General features: G+C 38.7%; 1 protein-coding gene and 1 pseudogene across 4 annotated transcripts in view; one reads left to right on the forward strand and one right to left on the reverse strand.

Annotated features, from left to right (window-relative positions):
* EXOC6 (exocyst complex component 6) overlaps positions 1-22,699 on the reverse strand; it is a 166,361-nt gene extending 143,662 nt beyond the window's left edge. The window contains exon 1 of one of the 3 annotated variants that reach the window (XM_081074011.1): positions 22,433-22,699. In XM_081074011.1, coding sequence (XP_080930137.1) covers positions 22,433-22,554 — 122 coding nt within the window. In that variant the 5' untranslated portion in view covers positions 22,555-22,699. Of the gene's footprint in view, positions 1-10,790; positions 10,923-11,191; positions 11,524-22,432 lie in introns of those variants that run through there. The other 2 variants (XM_081074010.1, XM_081074012.1) reach the window with 2 other exon arrangements.
* Positions 13,332-14,015, forward strand: LOC308508289 (small ribosomal subunit protein eS1-like; annotated as a pseudogene). Its single transcript has one exon. The product of its transcript is annotated as a small ribosomal subunit protein eS1-like (transcript).
* Positions 22,700-24,537: the final 1,838 nt, after the last annotated feature.

Here is a 24,537-nt window from a genome sequence, read left to right on the forward strand (position 1 = left end):
TGTGGGGGAGTTGAAACGTAAGGGTACTCTGAAAAACAATGGAGATTTTCAGTAGTAAAAGCAATTGAGAGGAGGCTGGTAATTCCATGAAAGCAACAAGCTAAACCACAGGTCAGCTAGTTTACTAAAGAGAACCGGGCGGGGAAAGAAAAGGTGAAGAGCCCTCAAAGTCAAAACAAATCTTAGATACCGGCAGGAAAAACTACCACTGCACTCAAACCATACCATATTTGTACCAGGTCTGACAATTAAGTGTGTGACCTTGTTGGAACGAAGTTGCTAACCTTTTTTGGTATCAGAGGGATTATTCATTATGAATTTGTATGAACTGGACAAAGAGTTAAGCAAGTTTACTACTTAGAAGTGCTGAAAATGCTGCATGAAAAAGTTACAGACAACCTGAACTTTTAGCCAACAATTCATGGCTCTTGCATCACGACAATGCACCAGCTCACACGGCATTGTCTGTGAGGAAGTTCTTAGCCAGTAAACAGATAACTGTGTTGGAACACCCTCCCTACTCACCTGATCTGGCCCCCAATGACTTCTTTCTTTACCGGAAGATGAAGGAAATATTGAAAGGAAGACATTTTGATGATATTCAGGACATCAAGGATAATACGACGACAGCTCTGATGGCCATTCCATAAAAAGAGTTCCAAAATTGCTCTAAAGGGTGGACTAGGCGCTGGCGTCAGTGCATAGCTTCCCAAGGGGAGTACTTCGAAGGTGACCATAGTGATATTCAGCAATGAGGTATGTAGCACTTTTTCTAGGATGAGTTTGCAAATTTAATTGACTTCATATACCATGTTCAGAGCAGCATTATTCACAACAGGATGAACCTTAAGAACATTATGCTAAGTGAAATAAGCCAGTCACAGAAAGTCAAATGTTATGATTCCACTTATATGTGGTATCTAAAGTACTCAAAGAGACAGAATGGAAGTTGCAAGGGACTGACAGGAACACAGAACGGGAAGTTCATGTTTAATGAATACAGCTTCAGTTTGGGAAGATGAAAAAGTTCTGGAGATGGATGTGGTGATGGTTGCAGAATAATGTGACTGTTCTTACTTAATGATACAGAACTGTACACTTAAAAACTGTTAAAATGGTAAATTTTATGTTCTGTATATTTTACAATTTTTACCACAAGTTTAGGATTAGGGATTTAATCCACTAGAAATGTAATTAAGCCAGGAATAAATGTGAAACGAATAAATGAAAAAATTATGTCATTTATTCCTTCAACAAAAATTGAGCGTGATCTAGTTTGATGTCTTCTAGCTGCTGGGATGTGTACCGTGTTTCCCCGAAAATAAGATTTAGCCAGACAATCAGCTCTAATGCATCTTTTGGAGCAAAAAATAATATAAAAATAATATGGTCTTATAGTAAAATAAACCCAGCTCTTATATTAACTTTTGTTCCAAAACATGCATTAGAGCTGATTGTCCAGCTAGGTCTTATTTTCGGGGAAATACGATAGATCACTGTTACCTGGTGATACTATCCTCTTCCAGCTGCAAAGAACTTAAAGCTGCACCCTTCTCAGGAGACTTGTAAGCAGGATACACTCCACCCAGTGATGCCTAGGAGGTTATGCCCCCCAATACATATATATTCTGGGGGCAGCCTATAGCAAATGAGAGATTGTTGGAGGTAAGGGTAAAAGCACAGCCCCTTTGCCTTAAGGTGTAACAACTCTGTGATGTCATTCAAGCTCCAGAGCTCCCTCTGGGATCAGGCTGAGGCTAGACTTTAGCTGAATCCAGTTTTGCTGATCTCCTCTTCCCTATCCTGTTTCCCTCACTCCTACAGGTTTCATCTAAAGTATTCCCTCAACAAACTACTTGCATAAACACAAACACATACACACACACACCTACCACTGCAAAGAAGACAAAGTTTAACCAGACCAGACTGTGAAACAATTTATGCCCCAGGATATTACTGAAACAATGAAGCAACCAGCTGGTAATTACTGGTGTCTAACAGCTGAGTGTGATACCAACAGAGGCAGACAGCTTAATAGAGACGTCAAAGAAAGAGACCCTCAAAGAGAACTCTGCTAAACACACTATCCTTCCAGAGTGACTCTGTACGTGCCAAGATTGCACCCTCTGAAGCAACAGCAGAGGTTTCACACTGTGAAGGAAATACACTTAACTAATTTAGTCCATCCAAGCCACTAAACAAACAAACACAAACAACGTAATAGCAAGCCCCAGAAGGTGGTGGGGTGGTGGGAATCAGTACCAAGAATTACTATAACAGATAATCTAAAATTTGTAATTTTCAACAACAACAAAGTATGAGATAAGAAAAGAAACAGGAGATTGTGACTTATACACAGGAAAAGAAACAGCCCATGTTTCTGGCCCATGAAAGAGCCCAGATGTTGGATCTTACAAAGATTTCAAAGTACCATGTTCATAATACCAAAGAGAACCAAACTTAAAGAAGTAAAGGAAGGTATAATAGCAATGTCTAATAAAATAGACCTTAAATAGAAAATAAAATGTTGATAAAGAAATAGAAATTATAAATAAGAACCACATGTAAATTCTGGAGTTGAAAAGTCAATAACAGAAATTTTTAAAAAGTCATCAGAAGATCTCAAGAGTGGATGTGAATTGTCAGAAGAAAGACAACTGGAAGACAGACTAACAGAAATTATACAACCCAAAGAACAGAGAGAAATAAGAATAAAGAAAAGGAAACAGTCAGTAACCACAAGATGGCCGTGGGGTTTTGAAAATTAATTTGAGGGATGTAATCAATAATGCTATAAAGATTTTGTAGGGTATCTGATGGACACTTGTCCCATTTGGGAGACCACCTCAGGGATGATGTAGATGCCTGATCACTGCAATGTACACCTGAAGCTGAACAATAATGAATGCCAACTATAATTTTATATATATATATATATATATATATATATATATATGTATATGTATATACTTACAAGAAGCGGAGTACAGCATTAGGAATAGAGACAGTGGAAATGTAATGGTTCTGTGCGATGTCAGAGGGATAGTGGATGGGGGGCGGGGGGTTCACACAGTGTGAGGGACATAAATGATAAACGTCTAAGTATTACTTTATCTTGTGCACCTGAAACTAAAAAAATTTTTAAAATAAAAAAAAGAATAAAGAAAATGAACAGAGCCTCAGAGAAATGTGGACACCATTAAGCACACCAACATACACATGATGGGAGTACCAAAGTAAAGAAGAGAAAGGAGCAGAGAGAACATTTGAAGAAATAATGACTAAAATTTCCCAAGTTTGATGAAAAACATTAATCTAAACGTCTAAGACTCTAAGAAGGATAAACAGAGAGATCCATACCCACGCACATCATAGAAAAAAATAATGAAAGACAGAAGAAAAATCTTAAAAGCAGCAAAAGAAAAATCACTTATCACATACAAGGGAATGCCAATAAGATTAACAGCTGACTTCTCACCAGAAACAATAGAAGCCAAAAGACAGTGGGATGGCATATCCGAAGTGCTAAAAGAAAAAACTGTCAACCAAATGTCTTATTATATCCATCAAAACTATCTTTCAAAATGAAGGTGAAATAAAGGTACTCCCAGATAAACAGAAACTGAGAGAATGAGTTACTAGCAGACCATCATTATGAAAACTACTAATAAAAGTTCTTCAAGATCAAAAAAGTAAGCCCAAGTAGCAATATAATACACACATACCCCCCCCCACACACACACACACACTTACCAGTAACAGTAACTATGTAATTATAAAACAATATAAATGCATCTTTCTTTTCTTAACTGATTTAAAAGGCAATTACATAAAGCAACACATACATAATTCTATTGGTGGGCAAAATATACAGAAATATATTTGACAATAAGTGCACAGAGGTGTGTGGGTGCGAAGTTGTACTGGAATAAGAAAATGACACAAAATGATAACTGAAAATTCAGCAACAAATGAAGAGAATCAGAAATGATAATTAAGGTTAATACAACAAACTCTGTAAATACTACTTGCTCTCCTTTCTTCTCTCAGCTTCCAATTATAACAATATATTGTTGGGTTTGTAACATATACAGATGTAAGATGGATAACAGTAATAGTACAAAAAAGAGAAACAGAATAGAGCTACCCAACAATAGTAGGATATACATTATTCTCAAGTGCACATGACACATTCTCCAGGATAGACCATATGTAAAATTGTGAAACAATCTTCAATAAATTTAAAAGGACTGAAATCATACAAAATATGATCTCTGACCACAAAGCAATGAAATTACAAATTAATAACAGAAGGACATTTGGAAATTCACAAATATGTGGAAATTAAACAATACACTTCTAAATAGCCAATGAATCAAAGAAGAAATCACAAAGGAAATTTTAAAATTACTTTGAGGTGAATGAAAATGAAAACAGTATCAAAACCTATGGGACAAAAGTAAAACAGTGCTTAGAGGGAAATTCATAGCTGCCAAAGCCTATATTTTAAGATACGGAAAAATCTCAAATCAATAGCCTAATCTTCCATCATAAGACACTAACAAAAAGGAGAGAGCATACTAACCCAACCAAGCAGAAGAAAGGAAATAAAATTTAGACATAAATGAAATAGATAATAAGAAACGATAGAGAAAAATCAATACAACCAAGAGTTGGCTCTTTAAAAAAAAAAAACACACACAAAAATAAAAAATCAACAAAATTCACAGGCCTTTAACTAGACTGACCAAGAAAAAAAGACTGAAATTAAGTAAAATCAAGAGTGAAGTCACTACAACTGATCTGATCTCACAGAAATAAAAAGGGTTCTAAGGGAATGCTATGAACTGTATACCAATAACTTAGACAACCTAGAAGAAATGGACATGTTTCGAGACAGACACAAACCACCAAAACTGACGCAAGAAGACTAGAAAATCTAAACGTACTTATAATAAGAGATTGAATCAGGAATCAAAAAACTCCCAATAAAGAAAAGCTAAGTGGCTTCACTGACAAATTCTACCAAGTATTTAAAGAAGAATTAAAACTAATCCTTCACGAACTCTTCCAAAAAGTGGAAGAGGACAGACACTCCCTAACTCATTCTATGAGGCTAGCATTACTCTGATACCAAAGCCAGATAACGACATCACAAAAACAGAAAACTACATACCAATACCTCTTATGAATGAATATAGGCATAAAAATACTCAACAAAACACTAGCAAACCTAATTCAACAACATATTAAAAGGATTGTACACCATGATCAAATGTGATTTACTCCAGGAATGCCAGAGTGAGTCAACATTATAAAAAAAAAAAAATCAATGTAATACATATGAGTAGAACAAAGGGGGGAAAACACAGATCATCTCAATTCAGAGAACTCTAACCCTGAACAAAATACTAGCAACACATTTTATGAAGTATTATTCTCATACCAAAATCAGACATCACCAGAAAATAACAGAACAATACCTCTTGTGAATATACACGCAAAAATCCTAAACAAAATACTAGCAAACAGAATCCAGCAACATACAAAGTCGGACAATTAAGTTTGCAAACGCATCCTAGAAAAAGTGCTACATACCTCATTGCTGAATATCACTATGGTCACCTTCAAAGTACTCCCCTTGGGAAGCTATGCACCAACGCTAGCGCCTAGTCCACCCTTCAAAGCAACTATGGAACTCTTTTTCTGGAATGGCCATCAGAGCTGTCGTTGTATTACCCTTGATGTCCTGAATGTCATCAAAATGTCTTCCTTTCAATATTTCCTTTATCTTCGGATAAAGAAAGAAGTCACTGGAGCCAAATCAGGTGAGTAGGGAGGGTGTTCCAATATAGTTATTTGTTTACTGGCTAAAAACTCCCTCACAGACAGTGCTGTGTGAGCTAGTCCACTGTCGTGATGCAACAGCCATGAATTATTGGCGAAAAGTTCAGGTTATCTAACTTTTTCACTCAGCATTTCCAGCACTTCCAAGTAGTAAAATTGGTTGATTGTCCAGTTGGTACAAATTAATAATGAATAATCCCTCTGATATCAAAAAAAGGTTAGCAATATCAGTGCAACAAATTCGCAAACTTAATTGTCAGACCTCATGTAAAAGGATTATGCACTATGATTTATCCCACAAATGCAAGGTTGGTTTACATCTGAAAATTAATGTAATAAACTATATCAATACAATAAGGCATAAAAACCACATGATCATTTTAATAGCTGCAGAAAAAGGATGTGACAAAATTCGATACTACTTCATAATAAAAACATTCAACAAACTAGGAAGAGAAGGGAACTTCTTCAACCTGATAAATGGCATCTATGAAATTCCCCTAGCAGTGTATGAGTGCCAATTGTACCACAACCTCACCAATACATGGCATAGTCCGTCTTTTTTTAATTTTAGACATTCCGATGTTGTCATGTTGTACTGTAATAATGCAGTTTTAATTTGCACTTTTCTAAAAACTAATGATATTAAGCATTTTCTTATATGCTTATTTGACCTCTGTGTACCTTCTTTTGTGAAGTATCCGTTCAAATCAATTACCTGTTTTTAATTGGGTTGTCTGTTTTCTTATTATTCAGTCTTAAAGACTTTTTTATACATTCTGGACACTTTTTTTTTTAAATCAGGTATGTAATTTGCAAATATTTTCTCCCCATCTGTGGCTTGTCTCTTCATTCCCTTAAATAGTCTCTTTGAAGACCAGATGTCCTCAATTTTGATAAAATCCAACTTATCAATTTTTTCTTTTATGTATTATGCTTTTAGAATAATATCTAAGAAATCTTTGCCCAGTCCAAAGTCATGTAGATTTTCTCCTATGGTTTCTAGGAGTTTTATAGTTTTTCATTTTACCTTTAAAATGCACTTTGGGTTAATTTTTAAATATGGTGCAAAGTTCATTATTTTGCATATGGATATCCAATTGTTCCACCACCATTATTTTAAAAGACTATCTTTTTCTAATGAATTACCTTTGCATCTTTGTCAAAAATTAATTGACCATGTGTGAATGAGTCCATTTATGGCATTTCTAATCAGTTTCACTGATCTATCTTGATGCTAGTACCACACTGTCTTGATAATTGTAGCTTTATAATAAATCATTAAACAAGGTAGTATAAGTCTTCCAAATGTTCATATTTTTCAAGTTACTTTGGCTAGTCCATTCCTTTGCATTTCCTTATGAACTTTAGCATCAGTTTGTCAACTTCTATACACACACAAAAAAACAAAAACTTCTCCTGAGAGTTTTACTGGGATAGCCTTGAATCTGAAGACCAATTTGGGGAAAACTGACATCTTAATCCATAAATACAACATATGTGTGCATTCATTTAGGTCCTCTTTAATTTCTATCAGCAGTGTTTTTGCAGTTTTCATATACAAGTCTTTCACATCTTTTATTAGATTTATTTTTATTTCATATTGTTTATTACATCAGTTTTTTTATTTCAATGTGATTGTCCCTTGCTAGCATATAGAAACACAACTGGTTTACGCACGTTGATATGGCCATGGTATTCTACATCCTTGCTAAACTCACTTATAAGTTCTAGTAGCTTTTCTACAGATTGCATACGATTTTTCTCTATAAATGATCACACTGTCTGCAAATACAGTTGTCTAATCTACCTTTTTTCTTGTCTTATTATTCTGGCAAGGACCTCCAGTAGAGTGCTGAATAGAAACGGTGCAAATGAACATCCACGCTTTCTTCTCGACGTTAGGAGGAAAGCATTCATTCCTTCACCATTAAGTACAATGTTGGCTGTAGGTTTTTCATAGATGCCCTTTTTCAGGCTGAGGATGTTCCATTCCTAGTTCCTGAGGGTTTTTAATCAGAAATGTTGGATTTGTGGATGTGTTCTCTGCATTTATTAAGATGATTGTACAATTTTTCTTTTTTAGTTTAATACGGTGAATTACATTGATTTTTTTCAAATGTTAAGTCGACATGATTTCTTGAAACAATCCCATTTGATCATGATGCATTATTCTTTTTATATGCTGTTGGATTTAATTTGCTACAATTTTGTTTAAAGTATTTTCATCTGTGTCTGTAATATTGGTCTATAGTTGCCTTTTCTAGAAGTGTCTTTGTTTAGTTTTGGTATCAGGTTAATGTTGACCTAAAAATGAGTTGAGAAATATTCCCTCTTCTAAGAATTTTTATAGAATCGGTACCAATATTTCCTTAAATGCTGCAAAATTCACCAGTAAATACATCTGAGCCCAGAGTCTCCTTTTGATGAAGGTTTTACACAGCAAATTCAACTTCTTTAATTAATATAAATATACTTAGTTATCTGTTTCTTCTTAAGTGAGCTGTGACAGTTTGTATCTTTCAGGTAATTTGTCCATTTTTTTCTAAACTGCCAAATTAACTGGCATGAAGTTCTTCATAATATTCTGTTATTACCTTTTTTAGTATCTGTAAAATCTGTAATGATGTTACCTCTCTCATTCCTGGTATTCATTTCGAGAATTGGTAATTCCTGATAATTGGTATCTTTTCCCTCTTTTTCCCTAGAGGTTTATCTGTTTTACTAATCTCAAAAATCCAGCTTTTGGTTTCAATGATTTTCTCAATTGTTTTTCTATTTTCTATTTCATTGAGTTCCACTCTGATATATATCATCTCCTTTATTTGGCTTTCTTGGATTTCATTTGCTCTTATTTTTCTACTTTCTTAAGTTAGAAGGTGAGGCCATTGACTTGAAACCATTCTTTTCCAGTAGAAGTATTTAGTGCTATAAATTTCTAAGTATTGCTTTAGCTGTATCCTACAAATTCTGATATGTTATTTTTATTTTATTGAGCTCAAAATACTTTCTAATCTCTCTTTTAATTTCTTCTTTCATCGGTGGGTTACTTAGTTATGTATTATTCAGTGTCCAAATATTTGGGAATTCTCCAGAGTTTTCTATTATTGATTTCTAATTTAGCTCCATTGTTGTCAAAGAACCATATTATATGTCAGGCACTGTGAAGAGTACATACATGCTTCTCATGTAATCACTTGATTTTCCCTGGAAGCCAGATCTGATAAACAGTGAATCAGGAAAAGGTCAGGCTAAAAAACTCTGCCACTGAGAAAATTAATAATAATAACAACAACATAAGCCTACAGGCCAGCTAAAAGATAATTGGGGAAATAACAAAAATTAATCTTAATACTGAAATATTTATGGATGAATTGATGTCTGGCATTTGCTTCAAAGTAATCCAGGGTGAGCGAGAATGAATAGGGAAAAAGATCAAATGAGACTGGCCCCAAGATGAATTGAAAATAGACGATGGGTTCATGGTGTTTCATTTAAAAACATTTCACAATAAAAAATTTGTTAGAATTTAATATTAGCACTTCACTCAGTGAAACCTAGGGGAAAAATACACCCTGTTCTAGAGAAAGAACTTGCTTGCTAACAAGTGCTATGTGTGTGGAAAGAATCTGCTTGTAAATGAGAAATGGCAAGTTTATATATAGAATAAGTATGAGTCATTGGAGTTAGTCAAAGAAGAGCATGGGTTTCAACAAAGTGAGCAGGTGACACAATTGTCCAGCAAAACAGAACAGAATGTTAACACCGTAAATACATGTATTCTATTTGTGTCACAAAAGTCTCTCAACAAAAAAAAAAGTCTCTCAATATATTTAAATATTTTATTCTAAGTTATTTCATCTATTTTCAAGGATACTGCCTGGCACATTTTCCCAAGATGAAGCATTTCCTTCATAACCAATACTGCTTTCAAAAACAGACTGTTATGATAAGTATACTACATACTGTATTTTTTCAGTTTCACCATGCAATGAAGAAAACAAAGCTTTCTTTTAATCTATGATTTCTACTTTCATTACCAAAAGTATAGTTGGATGAAAAGAAATAATTATGCTGGAAAATTAAGGAAATGCATTCATCATGCTTATCTTACCATGGCAAGAACATCATGTTACAAAAGTTTATCAGGTGCTTACCATATACTTGGAGTTAGGGATACAACAGTGAACAAACAGGGAAGGTCCCAAACGTCCTGAGCATTCTGGGCATCTAAACACCCACTCCTAGCCAGTCTACGCCTAAGGAAATCCAGGTCCAAAGAGGTTAAATGATTTTTGCCCATGACTGCACACTTCATCAGTGGTAAGAGTAGGGCAAAACCCAAGTCTCCGGATTCTAGGCAAGGTTGATTTACATTTGACCTGGTTTCACTTTGTATTATTTACATCCACAGGTCCACAAAATACAGAGCGCTTCATTTCTAGAAAGCATATCCTGAAGAAAATAACAATGATAAAGCACAATCAGTCTTAAATTCCCTGATTTAAGTGGATTATAATTCCATTATCATGGCTGCGAAAGACGAAGCCTTACATTTTAAAAGGAACTTATCGAAGCGAGTGCCGAACGTAATCTAATAGATCAGTACAGTCTCCCGCTACTACTCTACCATTAGGTCAGCAGGTATGCAGTCTGGAATATTCATTATCTAGCACTGCTTTTAAAGGGTGGAGATCCTTTTTTAAATAAACGGGGAAATTAATGCAAAATTAATGAAACCTTCGTAAATAAGTAAAAGTTTCCCCTGCTTGCCGGGTGAGCGCACTGTCACATCAGCGCTTTCCAGAGCACCAGCTCCTCCCCTCCAGCCTACGCTCCCTCCTCGCCCACTCCGACCGCGCGGCGGGATGATGGTGCAGGCGTCTCCCGCTCAATTTCAATTCTCCCACGCCCGCGACAGCCCAGCGCGCCAGGGTTTCCACCTGCGCGCGCCTCCGCATATCAGTCACGCTGGCTGTCAGCAGTTAACCTTCGCTCCCCGCACTCCTGCAGCCCAGCGCCCTCAGTCCCGCCGCGATCAGGGAGCCCGGCAGGCCCGAGGCCAGGCGGCAATCGCAGGGCGGCGCGGCGGCTCCGGGGGTCAGAGGCACCGCGGTAGCCACACCCACCGGCTGCGAGGTGACAGCTCCCACGGCCGAGGCGGGCGGTGCAGACAGGTGCAGCTGCCGGTTCTGCCCCGCCCCAGCCCGGCCGGGGTCCCAGACCTCCGCCCCGGACCGCCCCCGCCCTCCTCCGCGCGCACCACCTGTCAGGCCGCCCCGCCCGGCTCCCGACGACGGGCCGGCGGAGCCAGTTCGAGGTCCTGGGGGGATGAAGGCTTTACCGGAGGGTGGGCCCCACGCAGGCGGTGTCGGTGCTCTCGATCTCCTGCAAGATCCGCTCGTGCTCCGGGACAGTGCCCGGACCCTCGCTGCTCTCCGCCATCTTGGCTGGTAGCTAAGGAGCCGGCGAGGCGCGGCGCCGCGCAGAAAGCGGGAGCGAGCAGCGCGCGGACAGCGGGAGCGAGCGGCACGCGGCGCGAGCGCGAGTGGGCGGGGAGAAGAGCGGGGCGGGGAGAAGGGCGGGGGCGGGGGCGAGCGGAGCGCGGAGAGGCGGTGCCAGCCGGCCCGGGTCCTGGCGCTGGCACCTGCCAAAGACCAAGGTGCTGCCTAGTACAGCGAGGGTTGGAGACGCGTCGCCTCCCGTTGTGCCCGGCTGGTGCCCACAGTTGCTGTCGTTTGACTAAGCCTGGCTTTAACATACGTTGTTTTCTGTGTGCCAGACCCTCTGTTACGTGCTGGGGATACCTCAGTAATGACGGAGGTGGACAGCCAAATAACCCTCATTCTGTAATTAAAGCTGCGGGATCGTTTCACAAGGAAGCCTGATGTACTCTGGGTGGTGAAAAGTCAGAGAAAGGGAAAACGTGCACTCAAGAAAAGCAAAATTGTGTGTGGGAGTATACAATTTATTTTAGGAATGAACCAAGAAAATCCCAGCTGACCAATGTGGGTGGAATGTGGGCACGTCCCTGCCCTCCGGAAGTTCGCAGAGGGTCAGTCAACTTGAAAATAAATTATAAGCGCCAGAAAAATTAAATGACGAAGAACTATGACACTTAGTGGCAAACATGCAAGAGAGGCCCAGGGCAGTATGTGATTTCATGCCACAGTGCCCCCAAGGTGCTGCAGCTGGGATGGGCGGAGGGTGGAGGCTCCTCGGAGTAGAGAACATCAGAGAGATGGGGAAAAAGAGGCAGGGGTAGCTTGAACAAAGGTACTAGTGTAGAAGAGTCCTGTTCAATGACATGTTTGTGGAACTCTGAGTAAACCAGTTTGTCACGATCAAAGTAATGACTCAGGAAGATTAATCAGGAAGGGAGTGCAAACCTAGCCCTGAAGGACAACTATTTTCTGGTCTCCATTAATCCAGGGCTCTGAACTTCCCTTTGAGTCAACCAAGCTCTTTATTATCCAGCTGTGTAAATCACCCCCTTCAGTAAGTTTTTCTAGAAGCCTATTTCCATCCTTCTCCCCACAAAAATCCTGGGAAGTCGTATAATAGTTAAAAGCATGAGCTCTGAAGGCATCCTCAATTTAATTCCTGGCTCCTTTACTGCCCAGCTGGGTGACGTTGGGCAAGAACCTAATCCCTTTATATTTCAGCTTCCCCATCTATAAATGACTGTGAGGTAGTGTATACTTCTATATTATTGTCCCATGTTGTATTAGTTTTCTGTTGCTGCTATAACAAATTACCACAAACGTAATAGCTTAAAACAACTCAAATTTATTATCTTACCAGTTCTGTAGATTAGAAGTCTGACATGAATCTCACTGAGTTAAAATCCAGGTGTCATCACAGCTGTGTACCTTTCCAGAGACCCTAAGGAAGAATTCATTTCCTCACCTTTTCCAGTTTCTAGAGACCACCCACATTCATTGGCTCATGGCTTCAATCTTAAAAACATTGCATCTGCTTAGGCACTCCTCACTTCTGGCCTATTTCAACATCTACCCATAGAGATTACCTCAACATAAGCTGCAGTATTTTCCCTGCAATTCAAGTCAAGATGGGAGGAAGTTCATATACCACTTCTCCTTCTGAAACAGCTTTTGCTGGTTCCCTTTGTGACTTCTGACAGTTTCATTAGTACTTGAAGATTTTTGCTAAAGCTAAATGCCCTAAATAATTATGTAAATTTTAGTTATGGGCATAGATATTACAAAAACATAAATGTGCCCCCAAAAAGGCTTTTCTAAAGTGATATATTTCTAAATGCTCTAAAATGAAGAATTTTAGCAATAGGCCAAAATAAAACCCGTAATAGTTATTTATTGAGCACTATTTGCTAAGCCCTTTATATTATCTAATTTAATCTTTACTAATTTAATCAGCAACTTAATTGGTAATTAAGTTAGTACTCATTTTACTAAGATCTAATTTAAATCCTTTGGGCTTTTGGCTCTGAGAAGCACAAGAACAAGTGCCTTACAAAAGGCAGCAAGAAAGGAGCCAAGAAGAAATTGGTTGAACCATTTTCTTAAAAAGATTGGTATGACGTGAAAGCACCAACTATGTTCAATATAAGAAATATTGGGAAAACAAGAACTCAAGGAACCCAAATCACATCTGATGGTGTCAAGCGCTGTGTTTTTTTTAAAAAAGCTAATTACTAAGGACGTTCAGGGCAAAAACTGCCTGACTAATTTCCATGGTATGGATCTTACCTGTGACAAAATGTGCTCCATGGTCAAAAAATGGCAGACCATGATGGAAGCGCATGTTGATGTCAAGACTGCCGATGGTTATTTGCTTCATCTATTTTGTGTTGGTTTTACTAAACAATGCAACAAGCAGATTTGGAAGACCTCTTATGCTCAGCATCAACAGGTCTGCCAAATCTGGAAGAAGGTAATGGCAATCATGACCCGAGAGATGCAGACAACTGACTTGAAAGAAGTGGTCAATAACTTGATTCCAGATAGCATTGGAAAAGACATAGAAAAGACTTCCCATCTATTTATCCACTCCATGATATCTTTTTTAGAAAAGTCAAAATGCTGAAGAAACCCAAATTTGAATTGGGAAGACTCATGGAGCTTTATGGTGAAGGTAGCAGTTCTGGAAAACCTACTGGGGATGAGACAGGTGCTAAAGTTGAATGAGATAACCAATATGAGTCCCCAGTCCAACAATCTGTTTAAAATTCAGATTTTTCATAGTGACAAATAAAACCATTTCATGTTTTAAAAAAATAATAATAATAATTCCTATGGGGTACTTTTACTATCTCCAATCTAATCTGAAGAAACAGACTTACAGAGATTAAGTCCAAGACCACACAGCAGTGAGCTGGAGAAGATGGACCTATTAACCAGCTCCTGTTTTCCCATTAGTAAAAGCCAGCCAAGAATGTTCCAATGTTGTTTTACTCAAGGGATAAAGGAATTCATCAGTCTGACCTGAGGAGGTTGGAGCGTAGTAGGGCACATACAGGCAGATTGTATATCCATGTTGTTATATTGCAGTAGATATTGACTTACAGAGATTCCCCCAAGATCTCTCTTCAGGGCTCCTGGGAAGGGAAAGATATACCAGAAAGACTGGCAGGGCAGGAGCCATTTTGTGTTCAGTATGAAACTAACCAGCAACGTAAGGATTTAACCTGTAAATAAAGTCTTAGTCATTAACGACTTATACTTTGAGCCACTTGTCTTCAGACTAATAACCAATCTTGGGAAAGCCCCTCTTTCAGAAGGCAGCCATAGAATGCAGCTGCTCAGCTCTGGCATTTAACAACTTGGGGTCAAATTCCAACTCATCTTTAACTAGATGTTGGGTCTTGGGAGAGTTACTTAACTTGTCTAAGCCTCAGTTTCTTCAAGTGTGAATTAGGGACAATAATAGTTGCTAGCTCACCAAGTTGTGTGGTGATTAAAGGAAGTAATACATGTATATTGTTTAGCCCAGAGCTCAATCAACAGTAGCGTTGTAGGCTAGGATTATCAGGCATTTATTATTAATCCAGGAAGCCCAGAATTTAGCTTCCCTTGATAAAATAAAAATAAAACGGGACACATAAATGTTTTTTTAATCATTAAAAAATATGCTAACTTTGTACCAGGGTTCTCTGAACCTGAACCTCATTTTTTCTGAATGCTCAGTTAGTGGAAACTGCCTGAAATTTGTTTCCTGATGTGGAGGAGGGAAATGAAACCATGTCTTCGGGTTATATTCTTGGTTCCTGATCCACTTTGATGAGGCTTCCAGTTCTTGCTTCTCCGTGAAGCGCCTCTCGATTGTCTTTGGAGGTAGTGCTTATCCTTTGAGGCACATGCATACTGTGGTGGCAAACAAATCACTGAGTCTGTCTCCTCTTCCAGGCACAGGGACGTTGTCTGTATTGTTTACTGCCCAGCCCAGTTGATAGCTTTTAAATAAAGGACCCACAAGCAGATACTTCTGACATTAAGCTTAATGTTGTAAACGCATGTTTCGTGAGGTAGGGTAAAACTTTACAAAGATTCCCTTCCCTACTCCTGGAAATCCTGCAGCTGACTTCCTGCTCATCTTCTGAAGACTTTGCTAATATCATTCAGATATTTCTTAAATAGTTTAAGAGACCTAATTACATAATTGTGGGACTGTATCAAAATATTAAAGTACAGGTAGTCTTTATACATTGGCTCTAATAAACTAACCCTTTCGGAAGCCTTTTAGCCACTCTGTGGGGATGCCTTGAAAGCTGCACTCCTCCCGTCTCTGCCTTGTTGGTGCAGTGACCCCAAGTGGCCACACTTTGTAAGTCCAATAGAATAGCAACAGAGCCGGGCCGGCCTCAGAGGATTCCTGATGCAAAATCCTATCCAGGAACCTGTTGTCCCATAAACATCTGAACCCCACAGTAGAGAACAATAGAAGGAAATTTGAAATTGAAGCCAAACAAAATCAGTTTTTCTGAGATATGAGCCAGTCCTCAGAGCAATTCAAAAAGAATTAGCCTCAGGGCATTAGCCCTGGGTTCTGTTCATTTAATAACCATTTTTATTGAATGCTTGCTATGTGACAGGCTCTACGGTAAGCTCAGACAGGGCTGGCTTATCAGTGTGTGACCTATGCAGTTGAACTTCGCTTCATGCTCTGCCATCACATCTTGTAATTCTTAATAATTTTTTAACGAGGGGGGCTGCATTTTCATTCTGCGTTGAGTCCTGTAAACTATGTCACTACTCTTGCCCGCAGAACAAAGTCCTGAAAGCACCATTTGCTCACTCATCCCAAAGCTAAACATTTTAAAGTCCATTGAGCAACTAGGGCAATATTAATTTCTCTGAGTTTATTCTCCCTCTTTCCTTCTTCTCCCCCCCCACCCCAGCTTACCACTCCAACTATATTCTTTTTGCTCTCCTCTTTCTTTCCTTCTCCTCATTGTTAGTTATGTTTTAATTCTTCATCTTGTTCAATGCAGTCTCCATTCCTCACTCTTTTCCCACTTAGCTTTCCTTTACTGCCTTTTGCCCTTTCTCTCCTCTCACTTGTCCTATTTTTATTCTCTCAGCAAAATCAATTTAGAAATGTAGCTAATGTAATGTAATCAAATGATAATAAAAGCTAACATTTCCTTCCTGGTCACTCTCTTTAAAACACCGCGGTTCCCCGAAAATAAGACCTAGCCTGACAATCAGCTCTAATGCGTCTTTTGGAGCAAAAATTAATATAAGGCCCGGTCTTATTTTACTATAATACTGGGTCTTATATAATATAATAATAATAATAATAATAATAATAATAATAATATAATATAACACTGGGTCTTATATTAATTTTTGCTCCAAAAGACACATTAAAGCTGTTTATCTGGCTAGGTCTTATTTTCAGAGAAACACGGTAGCACCCCTATCCTTCATCCTGTTTTGCTATTCTTCATAGCATTTATTACCACTTTTAATTTGTTTATTTCTAGCTCTCTTCAATAAAATACAAGCTCCCTGTGAATAAGGAATTTCCAGGCCTTGATCTTGCTATATCAACAAGACCATCCTAGACTACTACCTGCTATATTGCAGATGCTCCATAAATATTTATTTACCAAATGAATGAATGCATGAGCATTTGCTGTGTATGAGGCATTACATCAATTGCATTTATGTAATCCTTTCAACGACTGTATTAGTAAGTACAGAGGCAAAATTTGAACCTATGTCCTTCTGGCTCTAGAGCGTCTTCACTTAACTGCTAAATAAACAAAACTGTCTCCGTAGTTCGTATACTTGGGTCCCATACATGAAAAATGTTTTTTAACTCCTTTCTAGTGTTGCATTTAAATGTTCAGTGAAAGTTTGGCAGCTGCACAGTTCACTCTCATCAGGGACCCCAGGCTTTCCTGAGGTGCTGCAGACATAGCAGGCCTCAGTCATGGTTAGGCCCACATTTATTTCTGAACAGTTTCTCTGGACTCCATTTTATATCCACACCATGCAGTACTCTATACCACTCTCATTAGACATTAAATAATGTCATAATATTATATCAGTATAAAATATAATTATTAGTATTAACTTAGTAGTAGTAGTAGTAGTAGTAAGTATAGTTTTGAAGAAGAGATACCTCTCTCCCATACACATTATGCAACCAAAATAAAATTTACATTACTCAAAATTTCTTACCTGATCAGAATTTCAAGAAGTTGTAAGTGCTTGTTTAGATCCATAAAGTATGTGTTAAATTATACTAGAATATATATCTCAGATGTAAATTAGACATAATAACAGCTAATATTTATTAAGCATTTACAATGTGCTAGGCAGTCATTGTGCTAAGCACTTCATAGGCATTAGCCATTTGAGATAAATTTTATTATAACCTCCATTTTATAGTTTCAGAAACTAAGGCCAAAAATCAAATAACTAATAAAACTTAGACTTTTGATCTTAATCACTATAGTTAATGGAATATGATTTAATAGAAATCTTACATGTCTAAAGATATAAAAAGCAAGAGCATTCTAGAATGTCTACAGCTGACTGTGACGAGTCATATTTTTTAGTATGTCATCCTAAAATTTGATTATGTATACAGTTTAGGTTGTTAGTTGTTGTTTTTTTAGTGTTTTCCATCGTTTCCTACAAGTAAGTTATCTTCATTCCTAAAAACATTAAAGTCAAAGAAATAACAATATCCTGTTTGCTCTTAAACTGGTAAAATTTCATGGTCAGCTTTTGGAAAAGAGCCCAAGAGAGTCTGTGAATACAAGTGTAAAACAATTATGTTATCATAAAACAATTACAAAAATGTCTTCTGGTACGTCATCTTGTACAATTCCCTCTTCCTCCTATTTTTCCCAGCCCTCTGCAGAGCTTGCTTTCTCTACCTCCCACTCATTTTGCAGTGCCCTTCAATGTGTCTATGATTTTCTTATCACAGGCTCAGCTATAGCAATAATACACATTGTGACTTTTGAACCGAGTTTGGTTCAGAATGCTGTGATTGCAGAACCTGTTCTAAGAGCGTAACAATACAGCTCTAGGATCCCAAGAAGAATAATGAGTCCAGGCTCCATCCAGGTTGGAGTCAGGATCCATGGAGGGCAGGTCTAATGGGTGAGGCCTGGCAGCAGAAAGTGCTAGTATAAATACAGGAAATGTTAGGAACACTACTGCCCTATTCTAATACTATAGCTGCCATCACTAATTTATCAGAATCACTTTCAGCACGAGTTTCAAACAACCACTACCAATGCCTTTGGAATTAATAGGCTAGATGAGACCTACTGACCATTCTTATTCAAAGAAGTTGGTAATGCTTAATAAGGCTGGTACTAGGAGTTTCCTTCAGTGTGGTTACAGATAGCCATTAAGCCTACCAGGGAAAGCCCCTTAAAAGAAGGAGCTGGCAAGGAGCTGGCCAAATGGAGGGACTGTAGTGAAAACCGGAAACTCTAAGGAGAGGCGGCAGGATGGCTCGATTGGTTAGAGCGCAAGCTCTCAAGAACAAGGTTGCCGGTTCAGTTCTGGTTCAATTCCTGCATAAATGGCAACTGGACTTGGAGCTGAGCTGCACCTTCCACAACTAGATTAAAGGACAACAACTTGGAGCTGATGGGTCCTGGAGAAACACACTGTTCCCCAATATTCCCTAAATTACAGGGCAAAAGGATTAGGGCAACAAAACTAATTCCAGACTCCCAGCTGCCGGTGAGTTTCAGCCTACCATCTGACAGCCAGAAGATTTTGAAAGCCCAAAGCAAAATTATGCTAGGACAACGCAGGCACTCCCAGTAGACCTTTCTCTAATTTCCCCCTTTTCTCTTAAATTCAGTCACCATGGCTATCATCACATTCCACTGTCCACTCTGGAATATTATTCCCCAATGCAATTGCTATAGCCGCCTGAGATGTCTTTAATGGGTATTTCATTGACAACACAAACAAACCATGGAAAAAGCATGGCACCTCAGCTCTCCCCTAAAACTCTCTCCTTTAAGCATAACATTATGGGCAGTAGGCCCATTTCACACACAGAATGAAAACAAACACAGGACTTCAGCATCATCTGATTCTTCACTTTTCTACCAAAACGAAAAAGCTGACCCAAGAGCCTGGGGGAGTCAGGCAGGAGACAGGTTGGTCATCTGAGAGAAGCTTACTCTGAGAGCAGCCAAGTATGAAGTCAAGAGGTAGGGGGAATGTGCCTGGGCTGGGTGAGAGAGACTGTAGGCCATTGACAATCACCAAAGAGCATGACTCCCAGACTCAGCAACCCCCTCATGACTCCTCAAATGGAGAAGACCCATTCTTCCAGATGATTTATGTGGGTGAGTATACAAGGAAGGTTTGCATTCTGTGAAAGAAGGACATCTGAGCCATCCTTAAATGATATTGGTGGAAACCATGAGTCACTGAGTTCTCAGAACTCCCCTTATTAGAGAAGCAGAAGCAAACCCACCTGGCCCTGATCTGATCGTTGACCTTAAGCAAGGTACCTCAGATTCTCTACCTGAAAAACAAGGCAGGCAGAGAGAGAAAGCTAACAGAGTTTGGAATTTTACAACAGAAAATGTTTGGTGAAGCAATGCCTTCCTTCTGTGACAGGGCAAAACAAACAGGAGAACTCTTGGATGTTCCCTCCACCTCAATTTCAAGGGCTTTTCCTGATCGTGTTTCTCTCCTATATTCCCAGCTCCATCCTCTCAGTGTCCTAACCCTTCCCTCACTGTCCATTCCATGACAGAGACTTGGCAGTCCTATCGGCCAAACTCCCTCCAGCCAAACCCGTAGCTATTTAAATATTTCACCTTTTCCTCTTCTTCCCTGAATGAAGACATTCTCTTTGACTGCCTTCTTTCTTTTGCCTCACAAAGTCACCATTAGCTCAGAAATGCATGCAAATTAGTTTGACAAATGTTTATCTAGCTACTATGTGGCAGACTTAGTGGAAGTTTCTGCAGAGGATACAGAGATATAAGTTAAGACACAGGTTCTGCCCTCAGGAATCTTTAGCCTTCATACAAGAAAGAGCGCTTGAGCTGTGCCTTGCAAGGTGGGCTGGATTTTGGCAGGCAGAGGTTAAGAGTGAAGAATAATAAAGAAAGGGAACCAGGAGCACCAGGAGGGAGAAAATATCAGAGCGTATTGTCAAATAGCAAACACTCCAGTTTGGCCAAAATGGAAGTCTTGTCTTTATTTTCCAATCCTCATACTTGGTCACATGGCTGACGTTCTCCATAAGAGCAACAGAACAAAAGAGTTGACATTGGAATATTGATAATATGCATAGGTATGTACAGAAAGGCCTCGAATGCCAGCCTAAGAAGTCTTCATTTAATCATGATTTTAGCAACAGTTTAGGAAAACTAATTTTGGTTAATATTATCCCAGATAAAGCCTTGTTAAGAGCTTTTTGTCTCTCCTCCAAAATAACATTGGAGTGTTTTAACAGTAGCCTTTGGAAAGTGCTCTCACCCTTCATTTAATAATCCGAATACGAAGCTAACAGTGGGCATTACGGATCCACCGGTGGTGGTGACAGGATAGCACCTGGGGAAAACATCTGTGCAGTCTCCACTCTTGAGGGTGATGCTGTGACCACCAGATCTAAACTGATTTTTTTTTCTTTAGGAAGACCAGGTACAAGATTGGGGTATTTGCCCTAAATACAAAGGGTAGAACAGATCCAAGAACCAAAGGAGGAAGTCAGGTCTAATTCCAGAGCAAGATTAGCTGGTAGTTCCAAGGATAAATAAAGATTGTAGATATTGGCCAGCATTGTAAGACGACGGCAGAGATGGAGAGAGTCAGGGGTTGAGGCTGAGGGCTCTGAAGCAGCGATGACCACAGAGGCCATAGTAACTGACATACATCTAGGCTCCTTTCCCCACCTTCTCGTTTCCCTTTAGACTTCTGACCTACTTACCAGGTAAATGCACAAGTTCTGCAAGGTTCTGGTACAGTATAAAATATGTTCCATGTGGAAAAAAATTACTGAATTTCCCATTAGTAAAAAGCTGGTTTCTTCCATCCATTGAACAGGGTAAAAATTACTTGCCCCTCTTTGCATGATGCTCAGATAAAATGAAGATATAAGGAACAGTTATAATGAAGTTGTATTTTGCAACTGCCTATGTATTGACAATCCAAGAATCAAACCAAGAAATATCAATAGTTTCCCATGCCTGCAACACTATCCTAGGCCTTTTGAAGAGATTCAAAATATACTTAATGCAAAACCAAATTTAAATACTTGGGAGAAATTTATTCAGATTTAAACAGTAGTCTATTTCAAAGCACTTGGCCCTGGGACCTTTCTGAGAAAGGAGAGACAATACCGAAAAAAAAAAAAAAGGAAAAAAAAAGACCTTTTCTCTTAATCTACAAATATTAGTCAACAAATATTTATTGACTGTCACTATCACATTCAGTGATTGCCATCCTGTTCCCACACTGATAGGTGTCAGATACAGGCAGACAGTCAGAAAGAGTTAAATGTTAAAAGCTGCCCTTTCAACACACAGAAACACTGTCTTTCATGTTAATCCTATTCTGGAACTGTGCACGTTAATCCCCATACTAACAAAAAAGCTATTTTTAAGTCTTATGTAGAAATTTAAAATATATATATCTGAGAAGTCACCAGATACTTGAGAGGGCAGCAACGATACAAATAAAAGGTCTACATTTTTTCTACAATTCATATCCACCCATATACAAATTGGTTTTATTGAAATGTCTAATAGTTCTCCATGTTTTCTACTAAGCACCATTTTAGAGAAAACAATTGAAATTTCCTATAAATGAGATGGAATATCTATTTGGAGACGGCATGAGGCCCTTTTTGGTCACTTGAAAGTCATTTCTATTTTTTTCACTTTGTGGTCATGAATCCAGAAACAAATATAATGCCAAAAAAGTGGATTATTTATTAATTGTAATTTCTCTAAGGATAAGAAAACTTTGAGATTAGGTGTATACAGAATTGTAGCTATTTCTCAAAACTATTTTTTATTCTATTATAGAGAAAAGTATAAAAAGAAGTGCTACCTTACCAGCACTTAAGAAGAAATAATAAAATTATAAAAGAGTCCTACCTTAAAGTAGCTTCAAGGGGCAGCTCGAAAGACTGAATCTCAGCCAGGACATTCTCATAGGTTTGATCTCGATCTTCTTCCAACATTGCTCCATATGCCCCTGATTTTCCAGCTGCAGACATCAGATTTTGAGTGCAAAACAATTGTAATTTATAAAAGAAATGTAGTTTTCTTTGCAATTATGATAAGGGTTCTCTGTTCACCCAGAGTAGCAGCAAAACTGAGCTCACTGTCTGACTTCATGCTATCAAAATCCTTGCTTCCAAGAATGTTGCACAGCTGTTGCTGTCCTTTCTCTACTTATAACATTTTACTTATTATTAACCTTGACACAGTTCAGAAAGTTCCTGCCTGATGCCTGCTATATTTATTTACTTGTTTCTCAAAGACAGTAACTACCCTGTTTCCCCGAAAATAAGACCTAGCCGGACAATCAGCTCTAATGCGTCTTTTGGAGCAAAAATCAATAAAAGACCAGGTATTATTATATTATATTATATTATATTATATTATATTATAAATTATATAAGACTTATATTATAGTAAAATAAGACCGGGTCTTATATTAATTTTTGCTCCAAAAGATGCATTAGAGCTGATTGTCTGGCTAGGTCTTATTTTCAGGGAAACATGGTATTAACTTGGTAGTAATTAGAACTTAAAGTTATTAAATACAATTGAGTTGTTAGGGCATATATTTTTAATATTATTTATGCTAAATACATAATTAGAGCTATGCTTCTAGTTATTCCCGCAACTACACCCTTGCCCATAAACCCAAGCATGTAGTTTGTCCAGGAAAAATGTAACACCCTATAGGTTATGATGTGGAGGTCACTGGGCTAGTTCCTTGGTTCCCCATCTTCTTCACTTCCTCATCCTACTTACTGCTGTGGGAAGTTTCTCCATTACAGAGCCTTTTTTTCTTTTGTCCCCTGTTCAAATACAAATCCTCCTGGAAGCAGTTAGATTTGTAACTATGCCTCACTGTGGATCAGTTTGCCAGGTCCTTTCTACAGACCAGGTTTTGATGGGGAGGGAGAAAGCATGATGATGCCAGGATATTAAAGGGGAGTGGTTGTCACTGAGAGGAAGAAAGAGTACAGAAAGTAGAGGTCCAATATATCAAGTAAAAAGGTGGTCTACAAGCCATCCCCAAGTAGACCTAAAAAATTAAGGGAGCATGTATTTCCCATTACCATTTACACTAGATCTTCCACAGCTCTGAGTTTAACCTCATGCTTTTTTGCCCAGTACTAGAAAGTGGGTAGTCAAAGGAATGGATAGTGATACTCTTCTATGTGAACCTAGTTTTTTAAGCTTCTATCAGATTTTTAAACATTGCTCTGGAAAAAAAAAATGAAGTCCTTGCTCCTAAAAATGTAGTATTCACAGAAGGCATACAAAACATATGTCATAAATTGTGTCTGTTTTTCACTTTTCCCAGTACCCATACCCTTGCCAGTGCCTCACTGCAGGCACAGTGCGCCTCTGTGCCCCCTGACTTTGGGTTTAGCCATGTGACCTCTACTGGCCAATGATGTATGAGGTGAAGTGACAGCATGTGAGCTCCAAGCCTAGGAAGACCTCGCATATTTCTGTTTGCCCTCTTGCACCTCCGCCATCCTCTGAGAAAAACATGCCCTGGTTAGCTCACTTGTCCAAGGAGGATGAGAGATACATGAAGCAGAGTGATCCACAAAACCACAGGGAGAGGCATATATTCCAAACCAGCTGCAGCAGCCTAAAGCAGAGCTTCCCACCCAAGCCCAGGCTAGACCAGCCTAACCCCAAATGATCCACAGACCCGGAAGCTTTAATAAATGATTGTTGCTTTCAGGCATTGAATGAAGGGGTGTGCAGCCACAGCAAACCAATACAGCCTCCTTCACTTCAACCCCACTAATAGGTTCAACTTCTTAGCCCTAGTGTGCCTCCATGACAGGATGGATAAAAAATGCAACAGGAATATGCCTAACACCATTTCCCCCAAGAGGAAGTGATGATGCCCTCCTGTAAGACTTGACACACAACAGTGATTTTGTCTTGTGTTAAAGTCATTTATGTGCAAGGTTTTTAATTTATATCAAATGATCGGGTTATTT

This window comes from Rhinolophus hipposideros, assembly GCF_964194185.1.
Source record: "Rhinolophus hipposideros genome assembly, chromosome: 15".
Taxonomy (NCBI): Eukaryota; Metazoa; Chordata; class Mammalia; order Chiroptera; family Rhinolophidae; genus Rhinolophus; species Rhinolophus hipposideros.